We start from the raw sequence: 17526 nt of genomic DNA on the forward strand, positions 1-17526 counted from the left end.
TACTTTCTGCATTTCTGATGTATCAACCTAAAGCTCTACTTAATGTTACAAAATAAAAAACTTGTAGTGGTGGGATATTTACTGACAAGACAGAAGCAGACAATAGATTATCGGAGACATTTTTACTAGCTACAATAGATTACCAAGGACATTTTTACTTCCACCAATGAATCAAGAGCACGAGGCACATTGTAAAATAGAACAGAGACCAACTCATGTGATATCTCATGGCATTTTACTAAACTACATTGGTTTTTATCATACCTGGTTCTGTGTGAACGGTTTCATAAACATTGGGCTCCAAAGCATCTTCTAAGGAGAATTCACTAGCTGCATCTAAGAGAAACAAAAAAAGTCTGTAAAAAGCATGTAGTCAATACCTGCATTGTGGTAATCGGGGGCACGGCACACTACTGTGTAGTAACCCCTGGTAAATAATCAGGAAAACTATTGCCCCTTAATCCCAAAAGATGTACAACCATACTGTACACTGACATAAAAAAATAATAATATTTTTGACTTCCAGTGACTACAAGAACCTTTCACCACATTCACGGAGTCTCTTGGCCTGCTGAGATGAACCTTGGTTGTGAGGTACGCCCCTCTTCTCTGCTTGGTCCTATGCTTCCCCCTATTCTCTGCCCTTTTCTCCCCTGGTTCCCCCTACTCTTCCTCCCCCCCCCCCTCTTTTCTTTTCCTCTCCCCTCTCTTCAGTCTTTCCCACCTTTTCTGCCTGACTTGTCTTAAAATTGTTGTCTTTTATTTTTTGAGCATACTTTGCTACTGTTTCTGTTTTATGCCATGTTTTTTTTCATTGGTTTTATCTTAATATGACTAGTTGCATTGTCATTGACTGTTCCCAGCGAGACGCTAACCGCACTCTGTGCCTACATGCTTGTTACTTGCCACCCCACGAAAGGATTATAACCCGCTACCACCATGTTTGTATCCTTGTCGCACTGTTTTCGCTTACCCGGGACTTTCGTGCGGAGACGCCCCCGTGGCAAGTCTTGTTTCTCAACGATATCTCGCAGTCATATTTTCTGATTATTAGTCATGGCTTTGTGAAGGTCTGTGATTGCTCTTTTGCTTTGTTATTGTATTGAAAACTTAATAAAACTTTATTTAAAAAAAAAAAAAAGGAAAAAAAATTAATATTTACCATCTTGTGTGTCATGGTCATCCAGGGCATCTTCTATGTCATACACATCTGAAAAGAATATGGATTTTTATAATTACACCCAAGGATTAGAACAGAAAGCATTTACAAAAGAGGGTGCCCCATTAAAGAGGTATTCCCTTCTGGACAATTATACCATATTAGCAGGATGGGACCTCGGGCCTGCTTGTGGCTTTCAGAAGTAGTGGTAGTAGTCGAAAACAGCCAAAGGTTGTTTTAAACAGATTACTTAACTCCCATAGAGGTTAATGGGTGGTGACTTTAAACAGTGTAACACCATTATCTAGACTGTTTCCACAACTCAATGAAAGTCACCAAACTGCATAAAACAGTTGCCTTGGCTGTTTTTGACTTCGTGACCACCTGCGGCAGAGGCAAGCATTGCGGATGGGGCTGGAAGGCCGCCAATCTCAAGATAGGTGCAGGTACCAGAAGTGGGACTGGCATCAAACATTCATGGCATATCCTGTTCATAGGTCAAAAGTGTCCAGATGGGAATTCCGGCTTTATACATCTTCTCCCCTATCCAAAGGCTGTAAGGCCCCCTCCCATAGACCTGAATGGAGGGGGCATGGCCGTGAAGTCACATCCCCGTCTCAGAGGCAGTGCCCGGCACAGAATGCCGGGGGCTGCACTGAGATCGCAGGGGTCCCCAGTGGTGGGACCCCATGTGATCATACATCTTATCCCTTATTACTTTGGATTGGGGATAAGATGTATAAAGCCGGACTACCCCTTTAAATGGAAGGAGAGAATAAGATTTGTTGCTTGTTTTGGGTAGGTGCCCAAGTATATGTTTAAACACTTGATTCTCTTTTAGTTGGATGACGTGTCTACAACCAATGCAAACTTTATATATTATCTAGCACAATGCCACCTTGAAGGATTTGTCTAGTTAGGACAACTCTAGGTTATTTGCTGGGCACATTGCACTAGGTGAATGGGTTTTGCAATATTCATCCATGCTGTTCGCTAAAGATGAGAGTCACAGCTATAGCTTTTATTGCCTAAAGAAAATACTTGGTGCATATTCATATCAATGGTTATCCTGTATGGTTTTTAGACCATTCTTGGGTTTTCCAGTAGTCAGCGTTTCCCACCCCTGATCCCCCAAGATCACATTGTCTAAATCAAATTTATAAACTTTTAACATACCGTATATGCTCGAGTATAAGCCGACCCGAATATAAGCCGAGGCCCCTAATTTCACCCCAAAACACCAGTAAAAGTTATTGACTCGACTATAAGCCTAGGGTGGGAAATACATCATCCCACCATGTCATCATCCCGTCATCATCCAGACCCTCATCATTAACACCCCCGTCATCATACCCCCCCCCTTCATCATCACCACCTGTCAATCCCTTCATCTGTGTGGTCTTCAACCTGCAGACCTCCAGATGTTGCAAAACTACAACTCCCAGCATGCCCGAACAGCTGTACGGGCATGCTGGGAGTTGTAGTTTTGCAAAATCTGGAGGTCCGCAGGTTGAAGACCACTGCGGCCTTCGTCATCGTCATTCACGCGCAGGGACATCACGGACATCTGCTGCGCCCAGACGTCCCTGTGCGTCGCCGTCAAGGCAACGTCACGAGTCCAGGGCCGGCCCGGAGCTGAGAAGAGGGCCTCCCGGTGAAGATGGACAGCCCAGAATGACTAAGCCTCCCCACTGGACGGTCCCCACAGCATAGATGGCCCGGACCAGCTCACCCTAACTTCCCACCGAGGGGAGGGGAGTAGAAAAGTAAACGGGGGTCTGAATGATGACGAAGGCTGCAGTGGTCTTCAACCTGCGGACCTCCAGATGTTTCAAAACTACAACTCCCAGCATGCCCGGACAGCCGATAGCTGTCCGGGCATGCTGGGAGTTGTAGTTTTGCAATATCTGGAGGTCCGCAGGTTGAAGACCAATGAGAAGGGATTGACAGGCGGAGAGTTCACTCGAGTATAAGCCGAGGGGGGCGTTTTCAGCACGAAAAATCGTGCTGAAAAACTCTGGTTATGCTCGAGTATATACGGTAAGTGTTTTATCAAAATAATGCTGGAATTTCTTACCATGATCAGACTGTGGGGAATCCTTTAAGGCATTTACAACATCCTCTAAATCTAGATCAGAGATTTCTGGAAGAAGAAATTACAGTAAAACAATAGAATATTCTTTCTGTAACTGAGTAACCGTGACCTTTACACAAGATTAGCGTGTCTTAATAAGGTCACCGTATATAATTACATAGACTATGTACACAACCACGCTGGATTCATTAATGTAACCATGACGCACAGGATATGAACATTTACATTTCTGCTTAGAAACCATGGAGGAAAGTTCACACAGGCTGAAGAGAGAGGAGAGAGCAGATACATGGCAGTCGGCTATAAAGACTCATAGAGACTGCAAATAGTAAGAAAAATAGAGTTCATAAAGCACATTGTGGCATCTGTACAAGCTGAAATAAGGGAGAATATTATTGTTTGCACCATATTGAGTGTAAAGTGGATATAAAAATGCTTTTTAAAGATGTCCATAAAAAAAAAACAAAAAAATTTATATATATATATAATCCAACCAGTATTGGCGCAGCACTCCAAAGTTGAAAAAAAACGTGAATTTATTCACCACTTGTAACAGACAGCAACGTTTCAGCTCAACACTAGAGCCTTTTTCAAGCATACTTGAAAAAGGCTCTAGTGTTGAGTTGAAATGTTACTGTCTGTTACATGTGGTGAATAAATTCACGTTTTTTTTCAACTTTGGAGTGCTGGGCCATCACTGGTTGGATTATCTAAACGGGTCAAGATCAGACCCAGGACGCCGGGCACCCGCATGCTTCATTTGGTGGTGCTGCAACTATCTTGGTGTATATATTAAAAATACAAATAAAAGCAGCACATCAAGCAATAATAAATCTAGGTAGATTCGGGGTGCTCGCATAGTTGGAGCCTGGGTCCACCGGTTCCTTAATCCAAATACAAAAAATAGGATGCAGCACACCACAAATTGCAATCAGGAGTGTAGGTTTATTCCATAACGTGCAGAGGACAACGTTTCGCCAGCCTCACGCTGGCTTTCTCAATATATATGGCCACAAGAGACGACCCCCCTTCCCGCAAACACTTTTTTTTTTTTAAATGGGTACTCCGCCCCTAGACATCTTATCCCCTATTCAAAGGATAGGGGATAAGATGTCTGATCGTGGGGGTCTCGCTGCTGGGGACACGCACGACCTCGGCTGCGGCACCCCAGACATCCGATGCATGGAGCAAACTTCGCTCGGATGTCTGGTAATGCGGGGGCAGAGGCTTGTGACGTCATGGTCATGCCCTGCTCGTGAGGTCACGGCCACAACCCCTCAATGCAAGTCTATGGGAGGGGGCGTGACATCCCATCGGTCAGACATAGGAGATAAGATGTCTAGGGCGGAGTACCTCTTTAAAACTGGACAAACTCTCTCAGAAACAAGATTTCTAAATCTACAACTAATCCAATTCAGGGATTCTAGGCACCTCAGCTGTTCAAAAGGGGCTATGGCACTTATTCAGCCCCTTCAATGTGTATATCAGCAGCAGGCCAGTCCATACTTGCACATACCGTACCTAATTGTAACATAGGTTCAAGTCCTGCAACATTTTCTGATCACTTGATTAGGACAACTCTCCACACTTCTGCAAATAGTATAGCGTTTGCAAGTCCTAACTGGACTGCAGCCGATATAAACAATTAAAAGTCCTGCAGGAGAGCCACAGCCTTGTCAAAAGGAGTCTGACAGCACCTATGTAATGGTATACTGAGAATAGGCCATCATTTTTTTTCAAGGCTGGATAACCCCTTCTAAGAAAAAAATTTTTGGCTTTAAAGCATCCAGCTTTTTGTTTCTGATCCTCTGCATTGCGGAAAGAAAGAAAAATGATGCATTACTTTTGTATGTATTCATTTGTATTATGTTTTTGCTTTTAACTAATCTCAATATTTTTATATCTATGATTTTACATAAAGCACTTATCACCTAATAAGCATCATAAACAGACAGGTACCATGTCTTAATGAGCCCAGAGATTTCTACCCATGTAGAGTATGGATAAAGATTGCTTCACAGAGCATCCCTCAAAAATGCCATCAAAGGAGGATTCTTTCTATGCTGCAACCAGGCTTGCTTTGTTGCAGTTGTTTTGATTAGATCAGGAATGTGGCTATGTATTCCAGTCAAAATCCTGATAGTATGGCGCAGGTGTCTTGAGGATTTCAGGTAAAAAAAACAAAAAAAAACAACAACACACAATATGAAAAAAATGCATTGGGGACACTCATTGAATAAAAAAATGGTTGTCCAGTGAATATTTTTTTTTTCTCCCTGCTAAATAATGTGCTTATATTGCCTAATAAAATCTTCCTCGTAGCCTCCGATACTAGGCCCTCCTGTCTGGAGCCAGTGGCTCTGCTTTTTCCTAGAGCTGCAGATAGTAGTGTCTGCAACCCGTGGCACTCAGCTGCTCGACAATTAGAGTCATGGCACCAGTGCGGCCAGTGATCGGAGGAGCGCCATTTTCTGATGTAACATTCAGGCTCTGGGAAGCAAAGTCCACAGGAGACTGGCCGCAGACAGGGCTTCCTTAATCTGGAGGAGAGGAGGGAGCAAGGGTGAAGAGTAAAAAGTTTTATTAGGCGGCAGGGGTACTTTAAAAAATAAAAATAAAAAAATCAACGGACAACCCGTATAAGGGCTTTCATTTATTCCCATTAAAGGGGTACTCCAGCCCTAAGACATCTTATCTCATATCCAAAGGATAGGGTATAAGATGTCTGATCGCGGAGGTCCTGCCGCTGCGGTTCCCCACAAACTTTCATGCAGCACCCACCTGTGTGAACTGCATGCCAGCACTGGGGGCTCAGAGTCTGAAGACTCATGACTACGGGGCCGGAGTATTGTGAAGTCATGACTCCGCCCCCGTGTGGCGTCACAACCCACCACCTCAATGCAAGTCTATGGGAGGGGGTGTGACGGCCTTCTCACCCCCTCCCATGGACTACCCCTTATATCCTTTAGAATACCAAAACATTTTGAACAATTGTTATTTCCAACTTTGTGGGAACAGTTTGGATTTTTCCCTTTTCTGTTCCAGCATGACTGTGCCCCAGTGCACGAAGAAAGATTGATGTGGAAGAACTTGACACAGAGCTCTGTCATTAACCCAGGCTGTGTCATTCATCATCAGTCTCTGGCCTTAAAAATGTTCTTCTGGATGAGCGAACTTACATTGATTCGATTCATCACGAACTTCGGCAGTTGCTGACTTGAACCTGAATAAATGAGTTCAGCTTTCAGGTGCTCCGGTGGGCTGGAAAAGGTGGACACAGTCCTAGGAGAGACTCTCCAGCCCACCGGAGCACCTGAAAGCTGAACTAATTTATGCAGGCTAAAGACCGCAACTGCCGAGCCGAGAAGTGCATGACGAATTGAATCACTGTAACTTTCCTCATCTCTATTCTGGATGAATGGGCAAAAATGTCCACAGGCACCCTTTGAAAGATGGACTGTAGAGTGGAAGCTGTTAAGACAGCAAAACGGGGCCAACATATTAATGCCTATGGATTTAGAGTCGGGTGCCCCAATACTTGTCGTCTATATACTATATGCATGTATATGTATGAAACATTCCCTTTACAGATTATTCAACCTTGTGGTATGGCGATACAAGTTTGGGTTAAGAGTGGAAGAAGAGGAAAGAGAGGCAGAAGCATAAGGGTACGTTCACATGAGCAGATTTACAGCGTATTTTACGCTGCGGATCCGCTGGTGAAGGCCCGCTCTATGCTGTCTTTACATGTGCCTGCTCGTAGCGGCAATACGTCGCTACGAGCAGACACACTGCGATGCAAGAGTCACAGTATACTCGCACATCGCGGGAGCTCTCTGCCTAGTTCAGAGCAGGGAGAGTGGCCGTGATGTGCAAGTATGCCGCGCACATCGCTGCAGTGTGTCTGCTCGTTGCGGCATATTGCCGCTACGAGCAGGCACATGTAAAGACAGCATAGAACGGGCCTTCACCAGCGGATCCGCAGCGTAAGATACGCTGTAAATCCGCTCGTGTCAACGTACCCTTACACTGGCCAGAATATGACTTACCGGATGCAGTTGAATCTGTCTCATCAAGGTCTTCAGAAATTTTCTCAGACACAGATCTTTCTTTCAGTCCTGCATTTTCCAGTTATAAAGTTTATTAAAATACTGACTATATGCAAAGATGAATATGAAAATAACACAAATATTTCACTTATGTTTGCTCATGTCACCAAAATCTTACTGCTGTGTTCACCAGGGAATTTTTTTAATTTTATTTTTACAGGATTATTACTTTACAGACTAAAGCAACATACAAGGCTACACTTGCCAATGGGGGCAATACAATCCTCAAAGAACTATGCCACCATCACACCTCCACTAGGAGAGCCCTAATGAGAAACAAAAATCCATAAATTCCCATTGTCTGATTTTTAAACAGTTTATTTGCAAATTATGGTGGAAAATAAGTATTTGGTCAATAACAAAAGTTAATCTCAATACTTTGTTATATACCCTTTGTTGGCAATGACAGAGGTCAAACGTTTTCTGTAAGTCTTCACAAGCTTTTCACACACTGTTGCTGGTATTTTGGCCCATTCCTCCATGCAGATCTTCTCTAGAGCAGTGATGTTTTGGTCGCTGGGCAACACGGAATCATTGTCATGCTGAAAGACCCAGCCACATTTTATCTTCAATGCCCTTGCTGATGGAAGGTTTTCACTCAAAATCTCACGATACATGGCCCCATTCATTCTTTCATTTACACCGATCAGTCCACCTGGTCCCTTGGCAGAAAAACATCCCCAAAGCATGATGTTTCCACCCCCATGCTTCACAGTGGGTATGATGTTCTTTGGATGTAACTGAGCATTTTCTCCTCCAAACACGACGAGTTGAGTTTTTACCAAAAAGTACTTTGGTTTCATCTGACCATATGACATTTTCCAAATACTCTTCTTGATCATCCAAATGCTCTCTAGCAAACTTCAGACAGGCCCGGACATGTATCGGGTTAAGCAGGGGGACACGTCTGGCACTGTAAGATTTGAGTCCCTGGCTGTGTAGTGTGTTACTGATGGTAGCCTTTGTTACTTTGGTCCCAGCTCTCCGCAGGTCATTCACTAGGTCCCCCTGTGTTGTTCTGAGAATTTTTTCTCACCGCTCTTGTGATCATTTTTACACCACAGGGTGAGCTCTTGCCTGGAGCCCCAGATCAAAGGAGATTATCAGGGGTTTTGTATGTCTTAAATTTTCTAATAATTGCTCCTACAGTGGATTTATTCACTCCAAGCTGCTTGCCTATTGCAGATTCAGTCTTTCCAGCCTGTTGCAGGTCTACAATTTTATTTCTGGTGTCCTTCCACAGCTCTTTGGTCTTGGCTAAAATGGAGTATGGAGTGTGACTGTTTGAGGTTGTGGACAGGTGTCTTTTATACTGATAACAAGTTCAAAGAGGTGCCATTAATACAGGTAACGAGCGGAGGACAGAGGAGACTCGTAAAGGAGAAGTTTCAGGTCTGTGAGAGCCAGAAATCTTGCTTGTTTGTAGGTGACCAAATACTTATTTTCCACCATAATTTGCAAATGAATTCTTTAAAAATCAGAGCATGTGACTTTATGGATTTTTTTTTCCTCATTAGTCTCTCATAGTTGAGGTATACCTATGATGAACATTACAGGCCTCTCTCATCTTTTTAAGTGGGAGAACTTTCACAATTGGTGGCTGATTAAATACTTTTTTTTACCCACTGTACTTAAAGAGATTGCATTTATGCAATTGTGTATAAAAGTATGTAGTGCAAGCATGTAGGTCATATTTGAAAATTCTTGTGCGCAGTCTGTCTAGATTTAGAGAAAATATAAAGTAACTTGTTGAATTACTGAAACACCACAGCAACATATAATAATATTAATATAGAAATAATATACAATCCTCATGGAGATGCAAAATTAGTAGATGCTCTGCTGTAATACACTTACGAACCTGTTTAGACACCTGTACAGCAGGATATTTCTGTGAACTGTTACACTGTATTTGATAGGATATGACCAGGTCTTCCGTGTGTTTTATGTCTCAGTGTTTCTTATTACGTGTCATCAGACTAAAAGCTTACTTTTGGAGAGCAACTAAAATAAACAGATCTTCCATTAGGGAAAATATGGCCTTGAGAAGTGTTGAGTTGAACCCTTACTCCAGGAAGCATCACAGTTAAAAGGAATTTAGACGACCGTTTGATTCCTGAACTAGAATAAAAATAAGAACAGTAGATTCATTTATGACTCAAGTGATTTACTTACCTCCATTCTAAACCATCAATGGCTCCTAAAACTCTAAGCATAAGCCGAATTCTGATCATCATTTTACAGATGACACCTAGCTATAAATCCACATATAATGTTGAGTAACTTTGTAAACATTTCAGTTATCTCAAACTGTCCTATAGTTCATTGTCATCTAGAACTTCAATGTAGAGTTTGTTATTATGGCTTCCATTTATCTCTGCTGGTTTGGTGCCGGTACAACGTTTGTGCTGTCTGCTCGACTTCTGAGAGTTGCAGCCTTTACAATATGCAATACAGTTTAATATATATAGTTAGGAGTATAAGGAGAAAAATTTGGATAGCGCTCACTTCCTCCGTGCAAGTGCAGTCAGTCCTCCTTCACCGTCTTTAAAGTAAATGTCCAAAAGATTCACAGCACTGGTAAAACCATTTCTTTATTGGAAAACCATTAAAAATACGTAAGCTACAAACAGGTGCACACCGGCAAGTTAGAGGTAAAAAAAAAAAAAAAACTCTCCCTTTGATGGGTTTCCGCCCGGTAGGGCGGAAACGCATCAGAGGGGGAGGTTTTCTTTACCTCTATCTTGCCGGTGTGCACCTGTTTGTATCTTAAAGATAAAGAAATGTTACCAGTGCGGTAGGGCGGAAACGCATCAGAGGGGGAGGTTTTCTTTACTTCTATCTTGCCGGTGTGCACCTGTTTGTATCTTAAAGATAAAGAAATGTTACCAGTGCGGTAGGGCGGAAACGCATCAGAGGGGGAGGTTTTCTTTACCTCTAACTTGCCGGTGTGCACCTGTTTGTATCTTAAAGATAAAGAAATGTTACCAGTGCGGTAGGGCGGAAACGCGTCAGAGGGGGAGGTTTTCTTTACCTTTAACTTGCCGGTGTGCACCTGTTTGTATCTTAAAGATAAAGAAATGTTACCAGTGCGGTAGGGCGGAAACACGTCAGAGGGGGAGGTTTTCTTTACCTTTAACTTGCCGGTGTGCATCTGTTTGTATCTTAAAGATAAAGAAATGTTACCAGTGCGGTAGGGCGGAAACACGTCAGAGGGAGAGGTTTTTTTTTTTTTTTTACCTCTAACTTGCCGGTGTGCACCTGTTTGTATCTTACGGATTTTTAATGGATTTCCAATAAAGAAATGGTTTTACCAGTGCTGTGAATCTTTTGGACATATAGTAAGGAGTATCAGTATTGGTCCAGTGATTCAAATGCAAAATCATAGGATGCAGAATCTTGTCATACCCTTCTTTATTGGACTAACCGTATTTAGTAATCCCGAAAGCTTGTCTTTACAAAATACTGTTAGTCCAATAAAAAAAAGGTATCAAAAGGTTCTGCAACATCCTATTATTTTGCATATGCATTATATATATATATATATATATATATATATATATATTATATATATTTATATTAGTCTCTGATTTAGCAAAATAAAACCCTTCTAGAATGTACTGCAATAAGTTAAATTGATGTATAGCATAAGGAGGATGAGATATATTGTGTGTCACAAAAATCTAGAGCAATCTGCAAAAACTGGCTAGAGCCATGTTCACACAGACAAGAAAATCAGCTGTTATAAGAGCCCATTGCAAGTTTAAACAATCGTATGTCAAGGTCCACTGTATAAAAATTTTAAATAAACACGGACGTAAAATGTTTATTTTTTTTTAAACTCGAAATTTAACAAAAATTGCTCATTTGGGCTACAAAAACAGCAAAGAAAAAAAAAAAGTGTGAACATAGCCTTAGAAGGCTCGCACCACATTTTCAATGTTTTTTTGTGAAATGGTTGCGGCATTGCCGAAAGTGGTGTGGTTTTGTTGCAAACACTGTGTGCTAGAAATATGCAAAAATTTGGGTGTGAAGTATGTTAAAGGGGTATTCCAGGCAAAATCTTTTTTTATATACGGTATATATCAACTGGCTCCGGAAAGTTAAACAGATTTGTAAATTACTTCTATTAAAAAATCTTAATCCTTCCAATAGTTATTAGCTTCTGAAGTTTTCTGTCTAACTGCTCAATGATGATGTCACGTCCCGGGAGCTGTGCATGATGGGAGAATATCCCCATAGGAACTGCACAGCTCCCGGGACGCGAGTCATCAGAAAGCAGTTAGACAGAAAACAACAACTCAACTTCAGAAGCTAACAACTATTGGAAGGATTAAGATTTTCTAATAGAAGTAATTTAGAAGTAATTTACAAATCTGCTCTTTCCGGAGCCAGTTGATATATAAAAAAAAAGTTTTGGCCTGGAATACCCCTGTAAGTCAACAAATAAGTGATCTAAGCTTGGACTAAACAGTCTGAGGAGGCACAGATTTTAAGACAGCCTGAGGCACTGATGAATCTATAGCATTTTAGACTGTTTGGTCTAGGTTTATACTCTAAGAAATTGCACAGTTTGTTCTTATCTGCCCCAATATTTTCCCCAATGTAAATAACTAAATAAATAGTATAAGACGAGCGATGCCCAGACGCATAAGAAAACACAAGCTTTAAAACAACTGTATTTATTGAAATCCCTAACCTTCTAGTCAGCGCTTGCAAAAAAAGTACAACCATTATCTCCGTTCCATCCTCAATATTACTATATCAGGAACTACCACTGATGTTAAGGGCATATCAGAGAACGCAAGCAAAAAAGACAAAAATAAATCTAACATTTGGCTGATAGCTGGATGTTCCTATGGAGCGCTGAAGTACCACCGAATCATTCACAAACTAATTTACAGTCCTCATTGCATTTTATAGCACATTCAATTCAGTAGTTTTACATTATTACAAATCCAAAGTACTACTTAAGCAGTCAGAGCAAAATGGTACTCTGCTATTTAACAGCTTCTGCAGAACGCTGATCTATTCCTTCTAGGCTATCTCTGGACAGAGAATCATTTTTCTTCTTCTTTTATTTTGTCCGCCCTTTTCTCAGCCTTTTTCCCTCGGTCTCCATCTGATGTTCTGCCGCTTGTAGTCCTCCTTTTTGTCTCCCTGGGTTTATCATCATCTTTTCTCCTCCTCGATTCGCTCTTCTCTACTCCTTTTTGTTCTTTTGACTCTTTGGTGGGTTTCTCCCTTGGTTGGTCTTTGCCATGATCTAGATATTTTTCTTGTACCTTTTTAAGTTGCTCTTTAATACCATCTTTAACTTGCATTGTAAAGAATAGAAAAGTCAGTTACCCGGCCATTTATCAATTTCAGTCAATTTCACAGCACATGTAACCCCACATGGAGCAAAAATATGGAATCCCTAATCTGTGTGTGTGTGTGTATATATTATATATATATAAAAAACTCAATGGCCCTCATTTACTAAAGGAGAACCGACGGTTTTTCTTGGTTAGTGCGCCCAAAATCCTACATTTTCAAAAACACTCGGAGAGTTTAATTTAACCAACAAATTGGGCGTGGTTTACTAAAAAATGGGCGTTAACCCGACAAAATGGAAAAATCACTGAGTAATTGTGAAATCACTCTGGAAAAAGTGTGATTTCTCAACTCTGAAAAACCGACAGCCCAGGGGTCGAGTGAAAATGGAAAAATTTAGTGTTTTTGAGGAAGGGACAGCTGACCATTGTGGTTCATGATTAAATTACTTGTTTTATACTTTAAAAGCATTTTTAACCCCTCAACGCTTTTATGATTAAATTATGTAATAGATTTTTTTTTTTATTTATTTATATATATATATATATATATATATATATATATATATATACACACACATATACATATATATATATATATATATATATATATATATATATATTTTTTTTTTTACTTTTGGGTTGTTAACCCATTAACAATCATGAATGTAAAGTTACATCCTTGTGCAGAGTAACTTTACTTTACTTGGTTTAATTTTTATTTTTCCAGTGCAACACTTCTTATTCCCGAGCGAGAGAATTTAATATCGTGCAACACAAAAAACCGACACATGCGACAGATTAGTAAATCACAAGGAAAAAAAACACGAGTACACTGAAAAAAAAAAAAAACCTAACCGACACTCCAGTCCAAAGTGTGTGTATGTTCCAGCATCACGTCCAAACAGCTAAAGATATTAACATGAAACTTCGCACACGTTACTTATACGTCAACAACAAACATAGGATAGGTAATTTAACCCTTACTCACCCCCATTTGCGAGGGGCGGGGTTTATGTTTAAAGTCCCATACAAGTCAATGGGAAATATATGTTACTGCATAACTTCCAAACGGCTGGAGATATTTCGATAATACTTGGTCAAGTTACTTATATGTCCACTAAAAATATAGGATACATAAATTAACTCTTAACTACCCCCATTTGTGAGGGTCGGGGTTTTTGTTTAAAGTCCAATGCAAATCTAGGGGAAATGTATGTTCTCACATAACTTCTGTACGGCTGGAGATATTCGATAATACTTGGTCACATTTTACTTATATGTCAAATAAAATATATGCTTGTTAAATTAACCCTTACCTACACCCTTATATAAAAGATGGGTTTTTATTTCAAGTCCCATACAAGTATATAGGAGTTCCAGTATCTTACTCCACAAGCTCCGCTCTGCATCTCCTAGTAAATGTGTCAGTCTGGCTTGCAAGCCACACCCACCACGCCTCATCTCACAAAGATATGCCCACTGTTTAAACCGCACCCCTTTTATTTTCTACCCTTTTTGGGCAATGGTCTGGGTTTGTAAATCACGCCCAGTCCAACAAAGCCACATCCCCTTCTGTTTTTGGCTTACAATGTCTTCATCCCAACTCAGTCCCACATGAGGACGGGACATGAGGATGGCACATGAAGTCAAAAGCTTCCTCCTTTGTTGATTTTCCTCCCCAACAAGGATTAGGAAGGAAAAACCGGGCAGCACCAGGTACTCAGCTAGTAAGACAAGACAGGAGCCCAGACACTTTACAAGAAACAGCTCTTACACACAAAAGGGTATGCTATAAAGAAAATAGATCGACATCTTACAAAACTATTGAGCCAAAAAAGTATAACAGCTCTAGTGCTCCCCTGGATAGTATGTAATTTGACGCAGGGGAGCTCTAGTATTGTCACTGAAAGGCAAAGGGGAGAGCTTACCAAATGCTCAGGACACTACACTAGCTAAGGAACACCCAATGGACACTAGCCGCAGCAACTGTGTAGGCCAGTCATTGGCTAAGCAGGTGAGTCCTGCTCTAAGCTGTTTTATCGGAATCAGGAATATGACACGAGCATGGGAGAGCAAATGAAGCCAAACAAGAGCTGCAGGGGACCAGCAGGTAGGTAAGATTATTATTATTATTTTAGTTTATTTATTTAATTTCTTATTTTTTATGGTCCAAGCAATTTAGGATTCTTTCAAAATGTTGGAATATTCAAGTATTTAAAGTTATAACAAGGTAAAGCCCCTTGATTGTACTAGATGTTCTACAATGACCTCCATATGGGGTTGTGTTATTTTTCACTCGCACACCATGCAAAAATAAAATCTGTTGACTTTATTTAACCAATGGGAGAATTGCACAGCATTATATCAACCAACCAGAAAGGGCCCAGGTACACTGAGGAAATTCAGCAAGAAAATGTCTTTACTCAATTTTCTCAGTAGAATCTAGGTCTTAAAAAAAAGAGAGGGAAAGAGGGGGAGGGGAAAGAGAGAGAAAGATCATTCTTTCGGTGGTGTAAAATTTCATTGTGTGCACTGTGCAGCAGAATTCCATTGACAGCAATGGGGTTTTGCGCCACAGATATTTCCAAGTGGAATTTTAAAACTGAATTCCGCTCAAAAATTCTGTGGTGTGAATCTAGCCCTAAAGAAATTGAGATAGATTTTGTCAGAATTTCTATGTGCAAATTTCGCTGGCATCAATCCTAATTGATGTTAATGGAAGGTCCTGATGAGGATTCTTTTCTTCGATTGACATGTCCATTCTTAAAGCAGAAAATAATCCTGGTCGGGACCTTACATTAACATCAATGGGGCATTAATTCCACGAGGATTCCAGGCAGAAATGTCACATAAAAATTCAGCTTTATTTTGCATCAAATCACCTGTGTGTAGAAGTAATTTAGTGAGGAAATTCAGCAGTGTGAATGAGCCCTTTATGTGCTCTAATTTCTGCATAGAGAAGTAGACGATTTTAGCTTTTTCTCATCATTTTTCTCGTCATTTCTTCAGTGAGAACAGACCAAGATTCCAGAAAGGAAATTTTGTGAGGAATTTCCCCACTCAGTGTGCATGGCCCCTAAAAATTACATGTCAAATAACTGATAGGACTTCACTGCTTTGTGAGTAAAATGATTCATTCATTCTTAGGCTTTATGTCATTTAGTCATAATGATTTAGTCTCCAAAGTGCCCCTATTACCTATATATGCCTGGCATGTCATTACAAAAGGTACAAAGAGTAAAACAGGATTTCTCAGATGAAAAAAAACTACAATGCAAGGTAGGTACACTTAAAAGGGGTACTCCGGTGGAAATTTTATTTCTACTTAACTGGGGCCAGAAAGTTAAACAGATTTGTAAAATACTTCTATATAAAAAATCTTAATCCTTCCAGTACTTATCAGCTGCTGTATGCTCCAGAGGAAGTTGTATAGTTCTTTCCCGTCTGACCACAGTGCTCTCTGCTGACACCTCTGTCCAGAGCAGGATAGGTTTGCTATGGGGATTTGCTCCTGCTCTGGACAGTTTCTGACATGGACAGATGTGTCAGCAGAGAGCATTGTGGTCAGACGGGAAATAACTATACAACTTCCTCTGTAGTATACAGCAGCTGATAAGTACTGGAATGATTAAGATTTTTAAATAGAAGTAATTTACAAATCTGTTTAACTTTTTGGCACCAGTTGATTTGAATTTTTATTTTTCCCCACCAGAGTACTCCTCATTAAGAGAAATAAAAATTAAACAATAGCGTTTGCTGGGACACATTGGTGCCCAGTTTTACTGCCCTTTACTAGGCACTGTACTAAGAAGAAAGAAAAAAAATACAGTTTAAAAAGGTTAGAATGAAAATTGATAATTCACTTAGGGCAAATTCACACACAAATTGGAACCGCACCCAGTTTTTACATGGCATACTTTTTTTTTATCCACAAGCATATCTGTAATAAATTTTTCTGCTCATATTTGCTACACTGTATCCATTTCATATCTGTAAATATTCTTAGATACTATGCAAAATATAATCCTCTGTGTTAAAACCGAATTCAGCAGGTTAGCGTTAGACAATCAAAACGGATGTGATTATTTTGATTGTTTGTTGACTTCCAAGTCGGCATCCGATGATGCAAGCAGCGTTTTTTGGCTTTCAATTCTGCATGGGTCCAAGAAGAACAATACAGTTGGAGGTGTTTCACTGAGCCAGGGAGGAGACAGTACTGAACATATCGCACCGACAAACAGTTGTGTGAATTAACCCTTTGTGTTTTTTTTCTGCATTCAGTAAAATCGAGATTAGCAAATAATCTTTACAAACATGCACCAACCAGCAGAACCACAAAGGATGCAAAATACCTTCTGTTTTGGTTTTTGTCTTTGTTACGCCTCCTGTTAAATCTGAGTTTAGAGTGGGAAAATATTAGAATAAAAATAGAAAAATAAAAAAAGGAATACGCCAATAGAGAAGACATAGGAAAAATAAAAAAAATCAGTCAGACTTGCCAGCAATACACCAAAAGTCTGCCACTCCAACAATGGATAAGAGCCAGTGGGGAAGCTAAAAACCAGATAAGGAAAGGCTATGGTCACACATTTTAGTGCAGACTTTTAACAGACAGAACATGCCGGCCCTAGGACCAGTTTGAAATGCGCCATCTCATAGACAGCAATGCATTTCCGTGTGAACGTCGCAGAAAGAAAAGACATGAGTGTTCTTTCTGCGGATGCCGGAATCTAAATTTCTGGCAGAGATTCTTCCATCTGAACAGTGTAGCAGAATCCCATTGAAATCAATGGGACTCTGCTGCGGCATGTCCGTGCAAAATTCTTCTGCGGAATTCTGCACGGA

General features: G+C 40.5%; 1 protein-coding gene across 5 annotated transcripts in view; it reads right to left on the reverse strand.

The window, feature by feature from the left end:
- The window catches only part of ASPH (aspartate beta-hydroxylase), a 193660-nt gene that overhangs the window by 104579 nt on the left and 71555 nt on the right, over positions 1–17526 (reverse strand). For all 5 annotated transcript variants that reach the window (XM_056522027.1, XM_056522024.1, XM_056522025.1 and 2 more), the window contains 4 exons: positions 7304–7372; positions 3237–3302; positions 1163–1210; positions 265–336 (listed from right to left, as the gene is read on the reverse strand). In XM_056522027.1, coding sequence (XP_056378002.1) covers positions 265–336; positions 1163–1210; positions 3237–3302; positions 7304–7372 — 255 coding nt within the window. The remainder of the gene's footprint in view (positions 1–264; positions 337–1162; positions 1211–3236; positions 3303–7303; positions 7373–17526) is intronic.

This window comes from Hyla sarda, chromosome 5, assembly GCF_029499605.1.
Source record: "Hyla sarda isolate aHylSar1 chromosome 5, aHylSar1.hap1, whole genome shotgun sequence".
NCBI lineage: Eukaryota > Metazoa > Chordata > Amphibia > Anura > Hylidae > Hyla > Hyla sarda.